This window comes from Taudactylus pleione, unplaced genomic scaffold (genome assembly GCF_031769625.1).
Source record: "Taudactylus pleione unplaced genomic scaffold, aTauple2 ptg000987l, whole genome shotgun sequence".
NCBI lineage: Eukaryota > Metazoa > Chordata > Amphibia > Anura > Myobatrachidae > Taudactylus > Taudactylus pleione.
The window spans coordinates 2,105,011-2,128,497 of NW_028285388.1; the positions used below are offsets into that span (position 1 = coordinate 2,105,011).

The 23,487-nt window shown below is 46.0% G+C and overlaps 1 protein-coding gene across 2 annotated transcripts; it reads left to right on the top strand.

Moving 5' to 3' along the window:
* The first annotated feature begins 9,362 nt into the window (after positions 1-9,362).
* On the top strand, positions 9,363-22,952 carry ISM2 (isthmin 2). Of its 2 annotated transcripts, XM_088460895.1 has the most exons (6): positions 9,363-9,554; positions 13,861-14,046; positions 16,996-17,287; positions 17,484-17,621; positions 18,927-19,001; positions 21,037-22,952. In XM_088460895.1, exons 1-6 carry the CDS (start codon positions 9,468-9,470, stop codon positions 21,555-21,557), a joined length of 1,299 nt encoding a protein of 432 aa, XP_088317021.1. In that variant the 5' UTR covers positions 9,363-9,467; the 3' UTR covers positions 21,558-22,952. The 2 variants fall into 2 exon arrangements, with proteins under 2 accessions (XP_088317021.1, XP_088317022.1); XM_088460896.1 differs by lacking the exon at positions 17,484-17,621.
* Positions 22,953-23,487: the final 535 nt, after the last annotated feature.

Here is a 23,487-nt window from a genome sequence, read left to right on the forward strand (position 1 = left end):
TATTGATTGTATTATGTTTATCTTTGAAAATAAGGGGGGCTAAGTGCCACATACTTAGAAAATGATAAAAAAAAATCAAATAATAAAGATTTTCTGCAGATTAAATAATGTAATAACCTGGAAATACAATACACGAATGAATCGCTGCAGACAGAACATAATTGACCCTTGTAAGCGCAGATTGAGATATGACGCACGAGTCTCCTGGTGCAGAGAAAAGATAAACGTTCGGTGATAAAGGATTTGTATCATCTATGGAGGTGACCTGTACAGATCCAGAGCTGCCTAGAGAGGAGTGGCTGAATCCCTCTACCCGGCCCTAATTTCCCCTTTATTTCATTGTGATTTATTCTTTATTTTAGTAGTGTATTGGGATAAATATTCTTTACACTTTAGCATTGAGTTATGGAGTGTGGTCATTGTCCTTATACAGAAACCTTGTTAGAGAAGGCCACCATGTAAGATCAAACTGAGTGGCACACTATGCTCCCACCCAATAAACCTCTGTCTGTGGGGGGCAGAAGAGAGGCCAAATCTAATCGAGAATGAATACAATATTTCCATGGAAGGTTTTAGTGTTGGAAGAAGACTCCAGTGAGGGGTCTGTATGAGTTGGGGATGCCCCCGAATGGGGGGAAAGAAAGAAGTTGAGTTAAGGACATTTGGTGTCAATATCCAGCCAGGAACTTGCGTCAGGAGGGACTGCTGCTAATACAGCTTAATGTCCATCAAGCCTCTGCCACCTTTTGGGGTTTTTGTTTTGAGTGTTGCTTGTGTAATCCTTTGGGTTCTCTGGTTCCACACAAATTGAGAGAAGGTGATGTAGACGATGAAAAATAACCAGCACTGGGCTTGTACTGTGAGGGGATGAAAGTTCTATAGAAGTTTCAGAATTAAGTTAATTTTAATAGTGATGAACCTGTCAAGCCCCAATATGTGAGGTCTCCAGGAAGAGAGGTCACATTACTATCTGTTGTTGACAGGGCACCACAAGTGGTAGACAGACTAGGGTGACAGGAGAGGTAGTCAGTGGACGAGGAACATTGACTGGTTTTGAGTGTCAAATGAAGCTTTGGGCAGAAATGTATGGGAAGGCTACATATGAGGTTGAAGTAACCCAGTTGAGAGATGACCAGTGGGTGGATGGAGGGTCCTTGTTGCCTCCTGAGTGAGAGCGGGTCTGATCATGGAGATGTTAAGAAAGTGGAATGAAAGGAAATGAGCATGAATGTGGCATTTGAAAGAGTGGACAATTCCCAGCCAGCAGACTTGGGACAGAATGTTTGAAGCTCTGGAAAGTGATAAAGTGCAGAGTGATAATCTACCAGCCACTCATAACCCAACTGTCATGTTACAGGCTGTGTTCGAAAAATGACAGTTGGGAGCTGATTGGTTGGTCGTTTATCACTCTAAACTTTATCACTTCCCAGAGCTTCATACATCTGCCCCAGAGAGTGATGTTACCGTACTTGAAATGGTGGAATGTTAGGTTTTAGACATGTTAAGTTTAAGAAAGTGCTAGGACATGCAAGAGTAAATCGGAGAGACAGCTGGAGGCATATGTGAGGAAATGTCAGGGAAGAGGTTTAAGTATCGATATAACATATCACTGAGATTTTCGTGTCCTGAGCCAGTTTACACTAGTGTGACACTGCTGCCTGCTATGGTCTTCACCAAGGACCCCTGCAAGGGAGATTGGTCTCCACTGCAGGTACCCTGCACATTGCGGCCCTCTGGGGGTAAGCACTACGTGAGACTGGGTGGAAGCAGGTGATGGGAGTGGAAACAGGCAGGCGGATAACATGATGTGAGAACGGAAATAGATGGCTGTTGCTACAAAATACGAAATGCAGGCGGGTCAAAAGCCATTCAACTAGCGTAACACTGAGCTTGCATGCACTGGATACTACTGCGCCACCCAGCCAGATGCAATCCAGGGGGTGACAACATTCAGCATAGAGATCATGAGACTCGCCAAGGGTAGAGGAAGAGGTGGTACGTGAAGTCATGAGAAGCTACAGGGTAAAAGGTCATCGGTAGGAGGACAGCCAGGATAGGACAGTGTCACGCAGACCAAAGGAGTGAAGGATTTGCAGGAGGAGAGGATGGTCCAAGGTGTCAAAGGTAGTGGAGTGGTCATGGAGGGTCAATAAAGAGGAATTACCTTTTGATTTGGCCGTAAGTATCTCATTAGTGTGGAGTGGAGAGGAAGAAAGCCAGACTGAAGGAGGGAGGTAGTGAAGTGATGACAGGTGGTGAAGGACTGGGTGGAGATAAATGGAAATAAAACATTTTGGAGAAGGACAGTGATCTAGGAGAAGAGCTCATGGGAGCACGATTTCACTAAGTGTCGCTCGATTGAAATCTTGGAAGTGACCATTGATGAGAAGTGGCGCGGGTAAAAGGAGTAGCAAAAAAATCAGGATGGAGCGTGGACAGAGATGGATTAGTGGTTTAAGCCTATATATGTAAGGTTGAGAAGTTTGAACTGGATTCTAAGTGGGATTGGGAGCCAGAGAAAATGGTTGCAGTGTGGAGAGGAAGACCAGCAACCGCAGCGTAAAGTATAGATCGATGTGGGGAGAAGTGAGTTAGGGGAAGACTGGAGAAGAGGAGGTTATAGTAGTCTAAGTGGGAACTTATGAGATCATATATAACCGTTTAGGTTGCATCAGGGGTAAGGCAGCGCTCAATTCTGTCAATGTACCGGAGGTGACAGAAGAAAGAGTGGGAGATGGCTTGAATGTGGGGAGTGAAGGACAGAGAAGAGTCAAGGATTTACACCCAGGCAGCGTATTTGGGTGACACAAGAGAGGGGGGTGATATTATCAACACAGAGTGGGGAAGAGATGGTGAGACCATTGAGCAGAGAAGGGGGCCTAGAACAGATCCTTGGGAGACTCCAATAGCTAGAGGATGAGAGGGGGAGATGGATACAGCAGTAGAGACAGAAAAGGAGTGGTTGGGGAGATGGGAGCTGAACAATGAAAGGACGAAGTCATGGTGGCAAATAGAATGGATACTGTGGAGAAGGAGAGGATGATGATCATCAGTGTTGAAGGTGGCAGATAGACCGACAAGGATGAAGAGGGAGAGCTGGTCCTTGAATTTTGGCTGTGAAAAGGTCATTGGTGACTTTGGCGAAGGCACTTTGAAATGGAGGGTACAGGAGCCAGATTGAAAAGGGTGTAGAAGTGAGTGGCAATGAAAGAAGTGAGGCGGAGATAGACCATCATCTCATGGAGTTTGGAGGTATCAGGAGAAGAGACATAGGATTGTACTTAGAGAGAGTCTGGGTAAAATGAGGGTTTCTTACAGATGAGTGAGACTAGGGCAGAGGTTCCCAAACTCTGCCATTACAGTCCAGGTTTTAAGGATATCATGCTTGAGTCCAGATGATTAAATCAAATTGACTGAGGTACTAATTAAGTAAACTGTCCCCAGGCATGGATATCCTTAAAACCTGGATCGTAATTGTGGAGTTTGGGAACTGCTGGACTAGGTCATGTTTGAACAGGCTTACCATACTACCCGTTTCTATGCATAGGCTTTACCATACTACCCCTTTATATGCATAGGCTTACCATACTACCCATATATATAATATAATTTACCATACTGCCTCTTTATATATACATAGGCTTACCATACTACCCCTTTTATATACATAGGCTTACCATACTACCCCTCTTATATACATAGGCTTACCATACTACCCCTTTATATGCATAGGCTTACCATACTACCCATATATATATATATATATATATAATTTACCATACTACCCCTTTATATACATAGACTTGACCATACTACCCCCTTTATATACATAGACTTTACCATACTACCCCCTTTATACATAGGCTTACCATACTACCCCTTTATATACATAGACTTTAGTATACTACCCCTTTATATACATACTTTAGTATACTACCCCTTCATATACATAGACTTGACCATACTACCCCCTTTATATACATAGACTTGACCATACTACCCCTTTATATACATAGACTTGACCATACTACCCCCTTTATATACATAGACTTGACCATACTACCCCCTTTATATACATAGACTTGACCATACTACCCCCTTTATATACACATAGACTTTACCATACTACCCCTTTATATACATAGGCTTACCATACTATCCCTTTATATACATAGACTTTACCATACTACTCCTTTATATACATAGACTTTACCATACCTCTTTATATATACATAGGCTTTACCATACTACCTCATATATATATATATATATATATATATATATATATATATACACTTACCGTACTACCCCTTTATATGCATAGGCTTACCATACTACATATATATATATATATATATATTTTACCATACTGCCTCTATATATACATAGGCTTACCATACTACCTCTTTATATATACATAGGCTAGTCATATCACCCCTTTAAACCGGGACACTCATGAATTACACAGGGTCTGGGGCTGACTTCAAGCCTGCATTTCACCTGGTTTTAATCAGCCAGTGTCCCGGTTTAATGGGGTAGTGTGGTAAGGCCTATCTATATAAAGGGGTAGTGTGGTAAGGCCTATGTATATAAAGGGGTAGTGTGGTAAGGCCTATGTTTGAAGGACGAGGGCACAGAGCCAGATGAGAGGGATAGGTTAAAGAGATGGACGAGGTAAGACAAGCATCTGAAGAGAAAGCGAAGGAGGAGCAGGGAGGGAATAGGGGCAAGTGGCAGGGCGAGACGGAAAGAGAGAGCACTGTTGCTGATGGCTTTGAATTTGGTAGTGAGGTGGGTTATAAAGTCCAGGGCAGAGAGGGAGATGGGGGACAGAGGATGTAGTTAAGAGGCGGCATGGCTGGTGGACTGGGAGGAGATAAGACCAGGGCCGGTTCTCCCATTACACATGGTACGCAGCTGCGTAGAGCGCCACATAGAGGACGCCTCAACTGTGTACCATGCGGACCGAGGGAAGACTGTGTCTCTGTGACACAGCTGCTACACAGCACAAACACACAACCGCTGGCGCTGGCAGCTGTGTGTTTGCTTTAGCAGCTGATGTGAGTCAGACAGACTCTCATCGGCTACTGCTCCCACTGCCGGAGCCGGACATCTTCCTTCTCCCTCAGTGGGTAATGGGAGAGACGTCATGACGTCTCTCCCATGATGCAAAGCGGCCTGGAGGACTGACTGAGGAGCTGATAGCGGCGGCGGGACCAGGAGCGGGGTTTCAGGTAAGTTCTTTATTTTTATTACATCTCTACTGCGGGGGGAGGGGGAGTTACTACTACTGGGGGACACTACAAGGGGGGGGGGAAATCTACTACTGGGGGCCACTACAAGGGGGGGGGATCTACTACTGGGGGGCACTACAAGGGGGGGATCTACTACTGGGGGGCACTACAAGGGGGGGATCTACTACTGGGGGGCACTAAAAGGGGAGGGTGGGTGGTCTACTACTGGAGGCACTGCATAGGGGGAGAACCTCCCCTGAGGGGACTATATACAGGGCAATACTGGAGGTACTGCATGGGGGGGGGACACTACAACTGGGGCCACTGTTTAAAGGGCACTGCATAAAGGGTGCCACTATTGGGGGCACTATATAAGGGGCTTACTACTGGGAGCACTGTAAAAGGGGCACTGCATAGGAGGGCTCCAAAAAATATACGCGCTTACTAAAAAATTTGGGCTAGGGCCGGCCCTGGATAAGACGAGCATGAATTTGACATTCAAGTAGTGAGCGTGAGAGTGTGATTTCCTTTCTATAACGTTCAGCTATCTGGGAGCATATCTGAAGGTTTTGGGTGAGTTTAGAGTGCCAGAATCGGGAGCAGTTTAGCAGCCCCCATAGAAACCTATGGTTGGTGCTTTGGCGGGTCAGAAATAGAGGGACTGCAGCAAATATCGGAGGCAGTGAAGTATTATTATTACATTTTATTTATAGGGCGCCACAAGTGGTCCACAGCGCCGTACATACAGTAAAGAGTACACATTACATTACAGTAACCAAAATATAAACAGAACAAGTAACAAATAGCAACACAATTCTCCATACACAGTACAGCTCTGAAGGTGAAGGCTGTCATTAAAGTGCTTGAGAAGAAGGCTGTGAGACAGTGGGGAGGAGGACCCTGCTCCTAGGAGCTTACAATCTAGGGGAGAGGGAGACAGACAGATGACATGAGGCATGAGTGTGTAGAGGGGGAACCTGAGTGGAGGAAGTAGGCTTGGTAGAGATGGCCGAGGCAGGAGGGACAGAGACCTGGTGACACAGTTATGTAGGGGAAGGGTATGCTTTGATGAATAGGTGGGTTTTCAGTGCACATTTGAATCTCTGCAAGGTCGGGGAGAGCCTGATCGAGCAAGGAAGCTCATTCCAGTGTAGGGGGGGCTGCGTGGGCAAAATCTTGGACACGAGCATGAGATGAAGTAACCAGGGTCGAGGAGAGGTAACAGTCATTGGCAGACCGGAGTGAGCGGGAGGGAGTGTGTAAGGAGAGAAGGTTGGAGATGTAGGGAGCAGGAGAGTTAGAGAGGGCAGGAGGGTGGGTGTAAGGAGATGAGGTTGGAGATGTAGGGAGCAGTGGAGTTAGAGAGGGCCTTGTATGTGAAGGTGAGGAGTTTGAAGAGGATTCTGTAGGGGAATGGGAGCCAGTGCAGTTTTTGGCAGAGGGGAGCAGCAGAAGTGGAATGGCGGGAGAGGAAGATAAGTCTAGCTGCAGCATTGAGAACAGACTGGAGGGGGGCAAGATGGCAATGTGGGAGGCCAGTAAGGAGAAGGTTGCAGTAGTCGAGCTGAGAAATGATTAGCGAATGAATAATCAGTTTGGTAGCATTCTGGAAGAGGAAAGGCCTAATGCGAGCGATGTTGCGTAGCTGGAACCGACAGGATTGAGCCAGAGATTGAATGTGGGGTGTGAAGGAGAGAGTGGAGTCAAGGGTGACACCCAAGCAGCGAAGTTGGGGAACAGGGGAGATGATTGTATTGTCAACAGTGATAGCGAGATTGGTTGGAGTGGAGATTCTATTAGGGGGATAAATTATGAGTTCGGTTTTGTCCATGTTGAGCTTCAGAGAGCGCTCAGACATCCAGGAAGAGATGGCGGAGAGGCAGCTGGATATCTGAGAGAGGACAGAAGGGGAGAGTTTAGGAGAGGAGAGGTATAGTTGCGTGTTATCGGCATAGAGGTGGTATTGGAGGCCGAAGGAGCTGGTGAGTTCTAGTGCACAGGGAGGATAGCGGCGGGCCCAGGTCAGAACCCAACGGGATGGGGGGGGGGGGGGGGGGAACGTGGAGGCAGACGCAGACGCAGATACAGAGAAGGAGCGGTTGGTGAGGTAAGAGGTGAACCAGGCATGGACGGTTTTGGAGATGCCAAAGGTCTGAAGGGTGAGGAGGAGGAGAGGATGATCCATGTTGAATGCTGCAGAGAGGTCCAGGAGGATGAGCAGAGAGAAGAGGCCCCTGGATTTGGCTGCAAGCAGGTCATTGGTGACTTTGGCCAGGGCAGTTTCAGTGGAGTGATGTGGGCCAAAGCCAGATTGGAGAGGATCAAGGATGGAGTTGTCAGAGAGAGAGCTGGTGATGCGGCTGTAGACAAGCCACTCAAGTAGTTTGGAGGCGAAAGGGAGAAGAGAAATGGGGCGGTGGTTGGTGGGTGAGGACGGGTCGAGGTTGGGTTTTTGTAAGAATAGGTTTGACAAGAGCATGTTTGAACAATGAGGGAAAGATGCCGGTGGAGAGAGAGGAGTTGAAAAGGTGAGCAAGGTGGGAGCAGGCGGTGGAGGAGAGGGAGCGTAGAAGGTGAGAAGGGAGGGGGTCGAGGGGGGAGAGGACAAGATGAGGGAGCGGGCTTCGTTACCCGTGGTGGGGATGAAGGAACACAAGGTGGGGTGGCCGGGAGGTGCGGATGGTGGGGTTGCAGCAGGGAGATTGGAGGATATAATGTGACTAGGGTGTTTGGAGCCCAGGGTAAGTTAAAAAAACAAAACAGCCCACCCACCCACAAAGTATGTGAGTGTGCCGAAAGAAGTGCGCGTAACCACATGCCACAAGGGGTGTGGCCACTAAAAATGGGGGCATGTCAACATGACACCATTTCTCGTAACTCTGGGAACTTTCCATTTCATATGCACCTTAATGCCCCCAGTAGTAGTGGTCCCCCCTATGCAGTGCCCCCAGAAGTAGTCCCCCTTATGCAGTGCCCCTTACATACATAGAACAAAGACACACACAAAAAAAACCAAAACGCCTGAATCCTCGCTCCTGTGCCCGCCGTCCGCTCTTTCTTCCTCGCGCTCGGCACTATGGGAGAAACGTCATGACGTTTCCCATCACCCACTGCGTGAGCCAGTTGGTGGACGTCATGAGTGAGCACCAGCCCGGCTCCGGCTGTGGGTGCAGCAGCCAATGAGAGAGTGTCTGTTACCCAGAGGCGGTGTGTTTGTTACGGTGTAGTGCGGAACACACTCCACTGACTTAAAACCACTCTACTGGACCGCCCCACCCGTGCCGCTGGCCCGATGGCACCCAGGGGGCGTGCCCTGCTCGACCCCCCAAGTTAAGCCACTGATCGGCGGTATCTGTTGCAGTCCCTCGTTACGTTTAGGGGATGCTTAATATTATTGGGTACTCCCAGAAAACATTGTTTGCGAACACCCAAGGCTGAGCGTTCCCTGACATGGTAGCAAACTATGTGACCAGCCAGAAATGAACGCCCATTGGGCGACTGCCGGAAGATAGAGCAGCTGCCAATCGCAGAGGGACCTCCTGCCCTCTCTGCGTCCTTGCACCCTCCCCCAGTGTCTGCTGTGTAGTCCATCACTGCTGATCAGGCAGCACTTCAGGACCCCCCCACCCAGCGGCTGCAGGATGAGCGTCCACCGAGGAAATAGGCCTCAGTGTGTACCCAGCAGATGATCAGAGGAGTAGCCGCCAGGGGATTGCAGAGCCGCAATGCCCTGATCATCGATGGACCAATATATCGCTGTTCGATATTAAAATCGATATTAATGTTATGTGTTGGAAAAAAATATATATATTTTTTTTTTTTTATAAAATCATGTTGGATAAGTTACAAATAAATGTTCTTGTCCTAATTCAATCATTAAAAAAAAAGTTTTGAGCTGTTTCGGAAACAATATTAGCCAGCTATGTGGTTATTTTTACATCTATTTCATATCCCTATCAGTACATTACAGCAACCAGCCTGTACTCTGCTGTGACACTACAAGTCCCAGCCCTGGCTCAGTGGGAAGGAGCTCTATCTGATACACTAAATCCACAAACTCCACTGTGATGTTTCATTCAAGTTCGCAGCCAGCCCCGCCCCGTGACGTCTCAGGCTCCGCCCCGGCAGCAGAGGAGAGTTCGGGGAGAGCTCCCGGAGCCCGCAGCAGAGATGGGGGGCTGCATCCCCATAGGGAGCACATGACGTGCCAGTGACCCGGCCGGGTGTTCAGACATGCCCGGGCTCTTACATCTGTTTCTGCTAACCTGCTGCCTGGAGCTGCTATGGGGGGCCCCCGCCTCAACCCCCCGACCCTCCCAGGTGAGAAGATATTCCCTGCGATTGCAAGCTCTGCGGGCAAGGATCCTGTACACTTAAATCTGCCCTTACATTTCGGGGGGGGGGGGGGGGTGATACATAGTAGATGGCAAGTTGTATTGTGAGCTCAGCTCTCTGATGGTTTCTGTATAATGAAAAAAACAGGCTCTGGGTGAGGAAAGAGCGACATGTGATTGTCAGCTCTTAAAACAAGAATATCCTGGACAAGTATCAGTAAGTATTTGGATTATACAAACCGATGGACAAGAGTTTAAAATGTCTATGACACGTGAGATTGTGACTCCTGGGTATGTATTAGATTATGAGCTCTGTGGACAAGGGCTGTTTTTGTGTAACGTATTACATTGTAAACTGTAGGGATGAGATCTCAGTATCTGTTTGATACATAGGTTACATTGTAAACTGTAGGAATGAGATCTCAGTATCTGTGTGATAAATAGGTTACATTGTAAACTGTAGGGATGAGATCTCAGTATCTGTGTGGTACATAGGTTACATTGTAAACTGTAGGGATGAGATCTCAGTATCTGTGTGGTACATAGGTTACATTGTAAACTGTAGGAATGAGATTTCAGTATCTGTGTGGTACATAGGTTACATTGTAAACTGTAGGGATGAGATTTCAGTATCTGTGTGATAAATAGGTTACATTGTAAACTGTAGGGATGAGATCTCAGTAGCTGTGTGATACATAGGTTGCATTGTAAACTGTAGGGATGAGATCTCAGTATCTGTGATACAAAGGTTATATTGTAAGCTGTAGGGATGAGTCTCAGTATCTGTGTGATACATAGGTTACATTGTAAGCTGTAGGGATGAGTCTCAGTATCTGTGTGATACATGGGTTGTATTGTAAACTGTAGAGATGAAATCTCAGTATCTGTGTGATACAAAGGTTATATTGTACGCTTTAGGGATGAGATCTCAGTATCTGTGTGATACATGGGTTATATTGTAAACTTTAGGGATGAGATCTCAGTATCTCTGATACATGGGTTATATTGTAATCTCTGGGTCGAGGGCTCAGCTCAGTATGTGTGATACATGTGTTAGATTGCAAGCTTTTTGGACAAGTGCTCAGTATGTGGGTTATATGTGAGTTAGATTGTAAGCTCTTGGGACAAGGGTTTCTTATCTGTGTAATACATGTGTTAAATAGTGAGCTTTATAGGTGTTGAGGGCTCATTATCTGTGAGCTATGCGTGTTAGATTCTGAGCTCTGTGGACAAGGACTGTATCAGTTTGATACATGTGTTAAATAGTGAGCTCTTTAGGTGATAAGGGTTCAGTATCTATGTAATATGTGTGTGCTAGATTGTAAAATGTAGGGATGAAAGCTTAGTTAGCTCTGTGATACATATATTAGATTGTGAGCTCTGTGGACAAGGGCTCAGTATCTGTGATACATGGGTTATATTGTAAACTGTAGGGATGAGATCTCAGTATCTGTGTTATTATACTGTAAACTCTGGGGATGAGGGCTCAGTATAAATGTATATATATATATATATGTATGTATGTATGTATATATATATATATATGTATATATGTATATATATATATATATATAATGTGTGCGTGTATTAAATTGTAAGCTTTTTGGACAGGCTCAGTATGTGGGTGATACATAAGATTGCAAGCTCCTGGGACAAGGTTTTCTTATCTGAGTGATACATGTGTTATTTTGCAAAATCTGGTAACTAGTATCATTTGGCTGTATGTAGGAGAGTTGCTGGCTTTATACAGTAGAATGCAAGCTCTGGGGACCACTTTTAGCTGATGGAGGTGTGCAATAGGTGTTTTAGTTTTGTACAGGTTTAGACTACAAGCTCTGGGGACTGGTATTAGTGACTATGTAAGGGTATATCTGGTTTTATACAGTGTTAGAGTGCAAGATCTGGGGACTAGTATTAGTTGATAGCATTGTGCAGGAGATCTTCTGGTATTATACAGGATTAGATCGCGAGTTCTGGGCTACTAGTGACGATTGACGTTAGTGCGCAAAAGGTCTCCTGGTTTTATACTGGTTTAGAGTGCAAGCTATGGGGACTAGTATTAGTTGATGATGGTGTGCAAGAGGTCTACCGGTTGTAAACATGGTTAATCTGGGGACTTTTATTCGTGTGTTAGTGGCTGTATTGAAGGGGTCTCCTGGTTTACTACAGGATTAGACAGCAATGCGATGACTAGGATTGGTTGATGGGTGCGTTCAGAGGAGCTCCTCATTTTCCATAAAGGGTTAGATTGCAAGATTTTGGGGCTAGTTAGTGGCTGAATTCAGGGGTGGTATGCTGGTGTTATACATGATTAGATTGCAAGCTCTAGGGACTAGTATCAGTTGATGGTGGTGTGCAGAAGATCACTTGGCTTTATACAGGATTAAATTTGCAAGCTTTGGTGATAGCATTATTTGATGTCCGTGTGCATGCATTATTCTGGTTTTATGCAGCATTGGATTGTAAGCTCTGAGGACTAGTATTAGTTGATGGCTGCATGCACATGATATCCTGGAAAGCCCTGGGGACTAATATTAGCTGATGTTGGTGTTCAGGAGATCTGGTTTTATACAGGATTAGATTGCAAGCTCTGATGACTAATATCACAGTGGCTAATTTATGCGCGCCCATGCAACGCCGTTGAAAAGCACTGGCATGCCTGCGTTCGCCAGGCCACATCATCACCACCCACAAACGGCACTTCCGGTCATTCACTCTGCGATGGGTCTGCGTGGTCACTGCGATCACAGTCCCAATCGCAGCGTCTGGTTCGCGCACTGCGATGTGTAATCTGTTCGCATGCGTATAAGCAACTGCGATCTTTGCTGAATCAGGCCCTAAACCCGGGACCGCACTGGAATTTGGGGTGGATACAGTAATGACACAATATAAAAATTTGCATTTTTAGAGTAAAGGCCACAAAGTTTGTTTGTTTCCAGTGTTTTTTTTTTTATTGAAAACCAATACATTATTACATTACAATATAAGTTAAACATAAAATAATACACACTTAAATTAGTTTGCTCCCCAGCCGGGATGTAGTCAATATCCCGACGAATGGGATGCCGGCTGCCGAAATCTCGGCGCCCGAATCCCGGTCACCGCGAGAACACTGGCGGCGGAATCCCAACATGACTGGGGATGCTGATGCTGAAATCCCAGCGGCCGTCATCCCGATCGTGAGGAGACCAGGGCAAGGTAAGTATCAGCTGCGGGGCGGGGGTTAGGTTTAGGCCCCCCGGGGGGACTTAGGGTTAGGCTGCGAGATGAGGGAAGTTAGGGTTAGGCTCCAGACAAGGGGGGGGGGGGGGGGGGGGGTTAGGTTCAGGCACCACCAGGGGGGGAGGTTAGGCAGTAAGGGGGGAGGGTTAGTGTTAGGGTACAAAAGAGGGGGGTTAGGGGGTAAATAGGACAGGGGAACATTACTTGCCATTCCCGTCGGGATGCAAACCATCAGGCATCTCCTCCGTCAGTATTTCATACCGATTCCCCCCAGCCATATGTCCAGGTGACTGCAGTTGATGTCATCAGCAGGTGCACAGAACAGCCAATGAGAAAGTTTTCTAAAAACCTGGGTTGGATGCATTCACACTAGAGGCTACTCGGGTTCCCCCCCGGGAAAAGCCCTGGTATAGAGCAGGGTCATGGACCCAGGTCATTTCTGTTCACACATAGCAAAAATCCGGGTAGATGCACATTCATGTCCAAAAACCCGGGTTTTTTCTGTATGATAGGGGTATTAGTGACTTTGGGCAAGGAAACTTATGGTTTTATATAGGGTTAAACTGCGAGCTCTGTGGACTACTAGATGATGGAGATGTGAAGATCAGTATCCTGATTTCATACATGATTAGACTGCTAGCTTTGGGGACTAGTAGTAGTAGATTGCTGTGTACAGATTACATAGTGTTAGATTGCAAGCTCTGATAACTAGTATTAGTTGTTGGTTGTGTGCAGAGTGACTCCTGGTTTTATATAGCAGTAAATTGCAAGCTCTGAGGACTAGTATTAGTTGACGGTGTACTGAAGGTTTTCTGGTAACGGTAACTAGTATTACTATACTTAATGACATATGTAGCAGGGTTTCTTTTTAGTCACGGGGGTCAAGTGCTAGTTGACGGAGGTGTGCAGAAGGTCTCCTGGTTTTATACAGGGTTAGAGTGCAAGCTCTGGGGACAAGTATTAATTGATGGCAGTGTGTGGAGTGGCTCCTGGTGTTAGCAGTGTAAAATGACACACCTCAGTGCTGGCTCCGAATGGGACTGATCTCTCTATGTCACCTCTATGGGCAGGGGAACCAGCAATCAGAAGATAACCCCATGGTTGTCAGACCACAGCCATACACGCACCCCCCCAAAGGGGATGAAAGTGAGGTTTTTCCTTCTCAAGACAATCTGCCCAAAGAAGAATCCACCTTTATCCTAGATTTACAGAAACTGTCCAAGGCCAACCTCACCTCAGAGAACCCCAATATTCAGGTGAGACTATAACCTTATTCCCTCCCTCAGCCAGTGTTGCATGATGCACCATCATTTCATCCTAACTTTCCTCTAGATTAATGCGAGTGTGATTATACATGTGTATTGGTGTGAGTGAGATAGTGCAGATGTTTGGATTGGTGTGAGTGTGATATTGCAGATGTTTGGATTGGTGTGAGTGTGATATTGCAGATGTTTGGATTGGTGTGAGTGTGATAGTACAGATGTTTGGATTGGTGTGAGTGTGATAGTGCAGATGTTTGGATCGGTGTGAGTGTGATAGTACAGATGTTTGGATTGGCGTGAGATATTACAGGTGTATAGATTGGTGTGAGTGTGATAGTGCAGATGATTGGATTGGCGTGAGATATTACAGGTGTATAGATTGGTGTGAGTGTGATAGTGCAGATGTTTGGATTGGTGTGAGTGTGATAGTACAGTTGTTTGGATTGGAGTGAGTGTGATAGTGCATATGTTTGGATTGGTGTGAGTGTGATAGTGCAGATGTTTGGATTGGTGTGAGTGTGATAGTGCAGATGTTTGGAATGGTGTGAGTGTGATAGTATAGATGATTGGATTGGGGTGAGATATTACAGGTGTATAGATTGGTGTGAGTGTGATAGTGCAGATGTTTGGATTGGTGTGAGTGTGATAGTACAGTTGTTTGGATTGGAGTGAGTGTGATAGTGCATATGTTTGGATTGGTGTGAGTGTGATAGTGCAGATGTTTGGATTGGTGTGAGTGTGATAGTGCAGATGTTTGGAATGGTGTGAGTGTGATAGTATAGATGATTGGATTGGGGTGAGATATTACAGGTGTATAGATTGGTGTGAGTGTGATAGTGCAGATGTTTGGATTGGTGTGAGTGTGATAGTACAGATGTTTGGATTGGGGTGAGATATTACAGGTGTATAGATTGGTGTGAGTGTGATAGTACAGGTGTATAGATTGGTGTGAGTGTGATAGTACAGATGTTTGGATTGGTGTGAGTGTGATAGTACAGATGTTTGGATTGGTGTGAGTGTGATAGTGCAGATGTTTGGATTATAGTAAAGTGTGATAGTACAGATGTTTGGATTGGAGTGAGATATTACAGGTGTATAGATTGGTGTGAGTGTGATAGTGCAGATGTTTGGATTGGAGTAAAGTGTGATAGTGCAGATGTTTGGATTGGTGTGAGTGTGATAGTGCAGATGTTTGGATTGGTGTGAGTGTGATAGTACAGTTGTTTGGATTGGTGTGAGTGTTATAGTGCAGATGTTTGGATTATAGTAAAGTGTGATAGTACATATGTTTGGATTGGAGTGAGATATTACAGATGTATAGATTGGTGTGAGTGTGATAGTGCAGATGTTTGGATTGGAGTAAAGTGTGATAGTGCAGATGTTTGGATTGGTGTGAGTGTGATAGTACAGTTGTTTGGATTGGTGTGAGTGTGATAGTATAGATGTTTGGATTGGAGTAAAGTGTGATAGTACAGATGTTTCGATTGGAGTGAGATATTACAGGTGTATAGATTGGTGTGAGTGTGATAGTACAGATGTTTGGATTGGAGTAAGATATTACAGGTGTATAGATTGGTGTGAGTGTGATAGTGCAGATGTTTGGTTTGTAGTAAAGTGTGATAGTACAGATGTTTGGATTGGAGTAAAGTGTGATAGTAAAGATGTTTGGATTGGAGTGAGTGTGATAGTGCAGATGTTTGGATTGGAGTAAAGTGATAGTACAGATGTTTGGATTGGAGTGAGATATTACAGGTGTATAGATTGGTGTGAGTGTGATAGTGCAGATGTTTGGATTGGAGTGAGTGATAGTACAGATGTTTGGATTGGAGTAAAGTGTGATAGTGCAGATGTTTAGATTGGAGTAAAATGTGATAGTACAGATGTTTGGGTTGGAGTGAGATATTACAGGTGTATAAATTTGTGTGAGTGTGATAGTGCAGATGTTTGGATTGGAGTAAAGTGTGATAGTACAGATGTTTTGATTGGAGTAAAGTGTGATAGTGCAGATGTTTGGATTGGAGTAAAGTGTGATAGTGCAGATGTTTAGATTAGAGTGTGATAGTACAGGTGTATAGATTGGTGTGAGTGTGATAGTACAGATGTTTGGATTGGAGTGAGATATTACAGGTGTATAGATTGGTGTGAGTGATAGTGCAGATGTTTGGATTGGTGTGAGTGTGATAGTGCAGATGTTTGAATTGGTGTGCGTGTGATAGTGCAGATGTATAGATTGGTGTGAGTGTGATAGTGCAGATGTATAGATTGGTGTGAGTGTGATAGTGCAGATGTATAGATTGGTGTGCGTGTGATAGTGCAGATGTATAGATTGGTGTGAGTGTGATAGTACAGATGTTTGGATTGTGATAGTGCAGATGTGTGGATTGGCATGAGTGTGATCATGCAGATGTTTAGATTGGTGTGAGTGTGATAGTGCAGATGTATAGATTGGTGTGAGTGTGATAGTGCAGATGTATAGATTGGTGTGAGTGTTATAGTGCAGATGTATAGATTGGTGTGCGTGTGATAGTGCAGATGTATAGATTGGTGTGAGTGTGATAGTACAGATGTTTGGATTGTGATTGTGATAGTGCAGATGTGTGGATTGGCATGAGTGTGATCATGCAGATGTTTAGATTGGTGTGAGTGTGATAGTGCAGATGTTTAGATTGGTGTGAGTGTGATAGTGCAGATATTTAGATTGGCGTGACTGATTTAGAGTGACAGTACAAATTAATGGATTGATGTGACTGATTGTTCAGATGTATAGACTGGTGTGACTGCACAGAAGTATGGATTAATGTGACTGATTTTACAGATGCTATAGATTGGTTGACTGATTGTATAGATTTATGGATTAGTGTAATTGTACAGATGTATAGCTTGGTGTGACTGATTGTACAGTGTGAATATATATAAAATTTATTGGTCTGGTCTGTTTCCCAGGTCACTATCGAGGTGGACCCCAGTTCTCAGGCAGAGGTTGAGCTGGACCTTTCTGATACTCGCACAGACTGGGACGATCCTGAGTGGGTGTCTCAGCATGAGCTCTTCTGGCCACTGTTCTGGGAGTACAACGATTTCCCTAGTGGGAAGTTTTCGACCCCAGGCACCGTGGGGCCAGATGCGGGGGATTACGCACAGTATGACTGGGAGGACAATGTTCTCAGTGGGGGAGATGCAAATGGACATGGCACCCCTGGTGACAACTGGATCTCTGAGGACAAATATCATTACGGTGAGTCTGATACCAGCAGAAATGTGCAGTAAGCATTTGTATATGGCGTTTCTCCCACTGTAAGGTGATAGAAGGGGCAGTATATCCTGCTCCAGCTATAGGGTGACTGAGAGAAGGGAGCTCTTCCTCTCCAGGGCCGCACCGATAGTAAAGGGGAATTAATTCTGGGCTTGTTTGTATGTTTCTGTTGTCTCAGATTACGAGGAGGAGGAGTGGAGTCATTGGTCTCCATGTAGTGCAACCTGTGGCCGCCCCAGTCAAAAACGTACCCGATCCTGTGGCTACTCTTGTACGGCCACAGAGTCTCGAGTGTGTGACCTTCCCTCATGTCCAGGTGAGACCCCCTGACCGCGAGCCCTTTAATGATCAGCTTTCTGCTCTTATAGGTGAACAATTTGTCTGTGATGTCACGGAAACAATATCATTAGCTGTGATGTCACAGAGACTATGACATTAGGAGTCTGAGGCAGGGGCGTCCCAGTGTACATCGTTTGCGCAGTCTTTGTGCTTCCCTTCCCTGGTGTATATCCAGGCGTCTAAGTGTGCAAGGACTGAGACGTCCACTTTGTGCATCTTTAGACACAACCACCGGTCGCACCATAGAAACTTGCACCAGCCCCATACTAGGTGCAGGATCTCCGTCTGCGTACGGCCTCCAATGTAAGCAACTAAGCCTCCAACTTCGCAAACAGTTATGCAACACGCCCGCGACACGCTCATAAGTAAGTCACCTTCGTGCTTCTGTATAGCCACCGCCCAGTACATTTCTGGGATCATGTGTCTCAATCGCTGCCGCAACTCTGTGCGGACACACCATGGGACGCAGGCGCTGTATGGGTTTTAAGAGGCTAAGGGCCTGATTCAGACCCGCTCGCAAGCGCGGCGTGCACGAGGGAGAACTTCACTCGCTCGGGGCTCGCAGCAAAATGGGGCGTCTGTCGATGTTGATCGACAGCTCGCCCCGTTTTGTAGGCGGGTTGGGGGGATGGCTGGACAAACGGAGGCGTTCCCGAAGGAACGCCTGCCGTTTGTGGGTGGCCCTACTGACATCACTCGTGATGTCAGTAGTGAACTTCCTGCTCTATTAGAGCAGGAAGTTCACTGGGGCTTGTGGTGGACGAGACCCTACCACAAAGGTCTCGTCGCAAGCCTGATGATCGCGATCATCGCCAGTCCGCCCGCACAAGCTGCTATGTGAGCGGCCAGGAGGCAAATAGCGAGCGCCTCTGAATCGGGACCTAAGTCGCATGCGCAGTTGATAAACATTAACTATCTGCATTGTGTGTGACTGGAGATGATATCACAGACATTACCATTAGCTCTGATGTCACAGTTTCCATTAGTGGATGTTACATATGATATCATTAGTTCTGATGTCACAGACATTACCATTAGCTGTGATGTCACACACATGCTATTACTAGCCGTGGCGAGTTTCCATTAGTTGATGTTACATATGATATCATTAGCTGCAATAAATGACTGATTATTATGGAATAGTAGCTTCTCCCTATATTTATGTATAATGGATTCTACGTAATAACAATAATACATGTACAGTATCTTACATAAAAATATAATATTTACAATGACTGTATCCAGATAACAATATACATATTACTTATTTATGATTCTCTAGGAGAACAGGAAAATGCAGAGAATGCGACGCTGTGGACAACTCCGGCCAAGAGTGAGACCCCGGCTCCAGAGTCTGGTGAGATCTGATGGACAGTTGTAGGGAAATGATAAAGATTTCTTACACACACAGCATTCTCCATCCTGTCCCCTAATCTTTCCATTTCAGCTATTCTGTCATTTATTATTGTTTTCTTATTGTTTTTGTTACTCAATTTTGCTTCACTTTTTTGTCCCCCAAATATATCTCTCTTCTCATCAACCCTCACGGTTATCATTTCTCTTGATCATTCACAGCTTCATTTATCCCCCCCAACTCTTCATTTCTCAGTCCCCCATCTCACATTCCCCCGCAACACTCTTCATTTCTCAGTCCATCTCACATTCCCCAATGCTCTTCATTTCTCAATTCCCATCTCACATTCCCCCAACACTCTTCATTCTCAGTCCCCCATCTCACATTCCCCCAACGCTCCTCATTTCTCAGTCCCCATCTCACATTCCCCCAACGCTCTTCATTCTCAGACCCCCATCTCACATTATCCCCAACGCTCGTCATTTCTCAGTCCCCCATCTCACATCCCCCCCAACGCTCTTCATTTCTCAGTCCCCATCTCACATCCCCCCCAACGCTCTTCATTTCTCAGTCCCCCATCTTACATCCCCCCAACGCTCTTCATTTCTCAGTCCCCCATCTCACATCCCCCCAACGCTCTTCATTTCTCAGTCCCCCATCTCGCATCCCCCCAACGCTCTTCCTTTCTCAGTCCCCCATCTCACATCCCCCCCAACGCTCTTCATTTCTCAGTCCCCCATCTCACATCCCCCCAACGCTCTTCATTTCTGTCCCCATCTCACATCCCCCCCAACGCTCTTCATTTCTCAGTCCCCCATATCTCACATCCCCCCCAACGCTCTTCATTTCTCAGTCCCCCATCTCACATCCCCCCCAACGCTCTTCATTTCTCAGTCCCCCATCTCACATCCCCCCCAACGCTCTTCATTTCTCAGTCTCCCATTTCTTTCCACTCTCTCCATTTCAGGCCCATATCTCACATCCCCCATCTCATTCCCCCTAACGCTCTTCATGTCTCAGTCCCCAAACTCACATTTCTTTCCACTCTCTTCATTTCTCAGTCCCCCATCGCTCTTCATTTCTCAGTCCCCCATCTCACATCCCCCCCAACGCTCTTCATTTCTCAGTCCCCCATCTCACATCCCCCCAACGCTCTTCATTTCTCAGTCCCCCATCTCACATCCCCCCAACGCTCTTCATTTCTCAGTCTCCCATTTCTTTCCACTCTCTCCATTTCAGGCCCATATCTCACATCCCCCATCTCATTCCCCCTAACGCTCTTCATGTCTCAGTCCCCAAACTCACATTTCTTTCCACTCTCTTCATTTCTCAGTCCCCATCTCTTTGTCTCACCCTCCTCCCTACTCTCCATTTCTCAATCCCCCATCTCACATTCCAACGCTCTTCATTTCTCATTCCCCAACTCACATCCCTCCCACAACGCTCTTCATTTCTCAGTCCCCCATCTCACATCCCTCCCACAATGCTCTTCATTTCTCAGTCCCCCATCTCACATTTCTTTCCACTCTCTTCATTTCTCAGTCCCCATCTCTTTGTCTCACCCTCCTCCCTACTCTCCATTTCTCAGGCCCCCATCGCTCTTCATTTCTCAGTCCCCATCTCACATTCCCCCCAATACCCTTCATTTCTCAGTCCCCCATCTCACATCCCCCCACCCCCCCAAACGCTAATTTCTTAGTCCCCCATCTCATTGTCTCACCCTCCTCCCTACTCTCCATTTCTCAGGCCCCCATCTCACATTCCCCATAGCTCTCTTCATTTCTCATAGTTCGTCATATCTGTTCTTTTCATGTCTCACGATCCCCATCTCTCAAATGTTCAGTTTCCCAGAAGTTTCCCCGCCAACTCTCTTCATTTATCACCTATTCTCCAATCTCACGCCTCTTCATTTCTTATGTCCACATTCCGCCTCCTCCCTTCCCTTCAGTCTCATCAGTTTGCTGCTCCGTCTCTTTCCTCTTTGTTACATTACCACCATCCATTTATCTGTTCTAAAATGCAATTCATTCTCTTCCAGCTCACCAGGACAGCTGTGATCGGTGGCTGGCATGTAAGAGTGACTTCCTGAGCAACTATTTACAGCGGGTGCTGACAGAATTGCCCAGCTGCCCTTGCTATTACCCATCAGAAGCAGTATACAGTTCACTGATGCTGCGAGATGAAAACCTGGCCAGCAGTTTCCGCTGGAGAGATGCAAGCGGCGGCCGGGAAAGACTGGATATTTACAATCCCGGCGCTCACTTCTGCTTGCGTTCGTTGCTCTCTCGAGACAGCAGCAGCCTGGGAGCGCAGCACTGCTGTTATGACCATTCCCTGAGACTGCTAACCCGCGGCCGTGCAGCTGGGATCCCCAACCTCATCAGTGCAGACTTCTCCCCTGAACTTCACTACAAAGCAGACGTGATGCCCTGGATTCTGTGCAAGGGCGACTGGAGCCGCATCCACTCGCTGCGCCCCCCAAACAATGGCCGGGGTTGTCCTGAGAACCCCTCTGAGGAGGAGTATCTGTCCCAGCTACAGGAAGCAAGAGAGTTCTAGCCACACTGGTGGCCCGGCTGTGCTTGTACACTGCACCGGGGCTGTTGTGGTGGAGCCAAACTGTTCTTCAGAGTTTGCCAAAGAGTTGTAATATATTGGAATTCGGTACTTCTGCCCCAATGATTATATAGTGAGCGTGGTCCACGTGGAAGGAACAGGTAGTCTCTCTAGTCCGTATATACACATACGCACATTATAAATCTCCTCTTGTGCCTTCCCCAGCTTATTACATATAAAAGAGAAATTACGGCCCTTATTCCGAGAAGCAATAGGTGGAAACTGGATGGAGAGGACTAGTAAAAGACAAACCAAATAAAAAAACAAAAAGCGGGTGAAGCGCACCCATCGGGTGTACATACATATCTAAATCATGTCCAAAGCTCGGAGAGGTGACAGTTATTTTATCGTACAAACGTTCCATGCTGAGTGCTGCAGATGTTCATGCGTACCGGATATTGCTGCTGATCGTCCCCATAGCATCACCTCTGATATGGTTGTAATAGGGGATATACAAGCAGCTGCGGGAAATGTCCTATTACTGTATACAGGGGGTGACTACACCTGTACATGAGGCACATTTCACCTTGTTGGATTATCCTTCATTTTGGCAAAAAGATCAACACGATCCAAATGAATTTGTAGCACAGAGGTCATAACAAAAAGTTAATTTATCATTCCATTAAAACAGGTATGTTCAACATGCGGCCGTCCAGGTGCTGTGGAACCACATATCACAGCATGCCCTGCCACAGTTTTAGCATGACCTAATAGCAAAACTGTGGCAGGTCATGCTGGTATTTGTAGTTACACAGCAGCTGCAGGGCTGTATGGTAAATACCTCTGCTAAGTTACTATTACGTGGGTGATTCACGCTCCAAGAGTGAGTGACAGCGAACACAAGTTGAGATGGCGATAACAGTCATAGCTGGTGCTGCTACACAGGTAGATCCCGCAAGAGATTTGGCTCTCACGGTCCTAATCCCTGTCTCTCCATGACCAGACATAATAGTGCATTAGTAACTGCATGGTCACATTGTATAGTGCAAATCAAAATGTATATAAAACTATTACTTGCATCATCTATGGAAAGAGTCATTACAAGACACAGGGGGTCTGTTTCACAAGGCACCTGCCTTGTACGGTATCGATCAATGACGTTATCGGACGCAATTACCCTTATTTCTACATTATGTGACCAGCAAAAGGAAAAAAAAAAAAACACAATCACATTTCACGTAAATGTCTCCTATCTCAAAGTACCTATAAACGCTGAAATACTTTCTTATACATGGTCAAACCTGGATAAATGCTGACATTTCCTAGTGGCAATTGAACAAGATAAAAAGTCAGGGTGTATTTTCCCCTGGGTGATTACCAGGATGGAGGTGGTGGACAATGTATCAGCCCTGTCTCTATAATGTAACAAAATGGGTAATTAATTATATTTAAGGATAACTGTGGCAAAACACTCGGGCATCTATACAACCCACAGCGCCTGCTCTCCAGGGCACGTGACAGACCCTTTAGACGCAGTCTCGTTAAGGGACATTGGCCCAAGTTTAGCAACAAGTGATTTTCTTGTTATACCTCGTTTTATACACACAGTCTTAAATGATGCTCCAACCAATCAGCTCATAACTCATTTTTCAAACACATGACAATTAGGAGCCGATTGGTTGGAGCACCATTTAAGATAAGTGATCAGGAAATATCACTGGTTGATAAATGTGGGCCATGCTCCCAAAAGCTGACTGGGAAACCATCCTTTAAAGCCATCCTTTACAGAAGATGCCCGAGAACCAGTCCATGGTGGTGGTGGAAGTAATATTAGGGGGTCCTGTGACAAATGAGGCATGTAACTAACCAGCTTGTGGAACTGTATGTTAAACTTTGTTATCGGTTACGTTTTTACATGAACTGTAGCGACACC

Coding starts and splice junctions, on each gene's coding strand:
- ISM2 (XM_088460895.1), top strand. CDS start 9,468: ATGCCCGGGCTCTTACATCTGTTTCTGCTAACCTGCTGCCTGGAGCTG. Junction 9,555..13,860: donor CAACCCCCCGACCCTCCCAG/GTGAGAAGATAT, acceptor CTCTATGGGCAG/GGGAACCAGCAATCAGAAGA. Junction 19,002..21,036: donor GACCCCGGCTCCAGAGTCTG/GTGAGATCTGAT, acceptor ATTCTCTTCCAG/CTCACCAGGACAGCTGTGAT.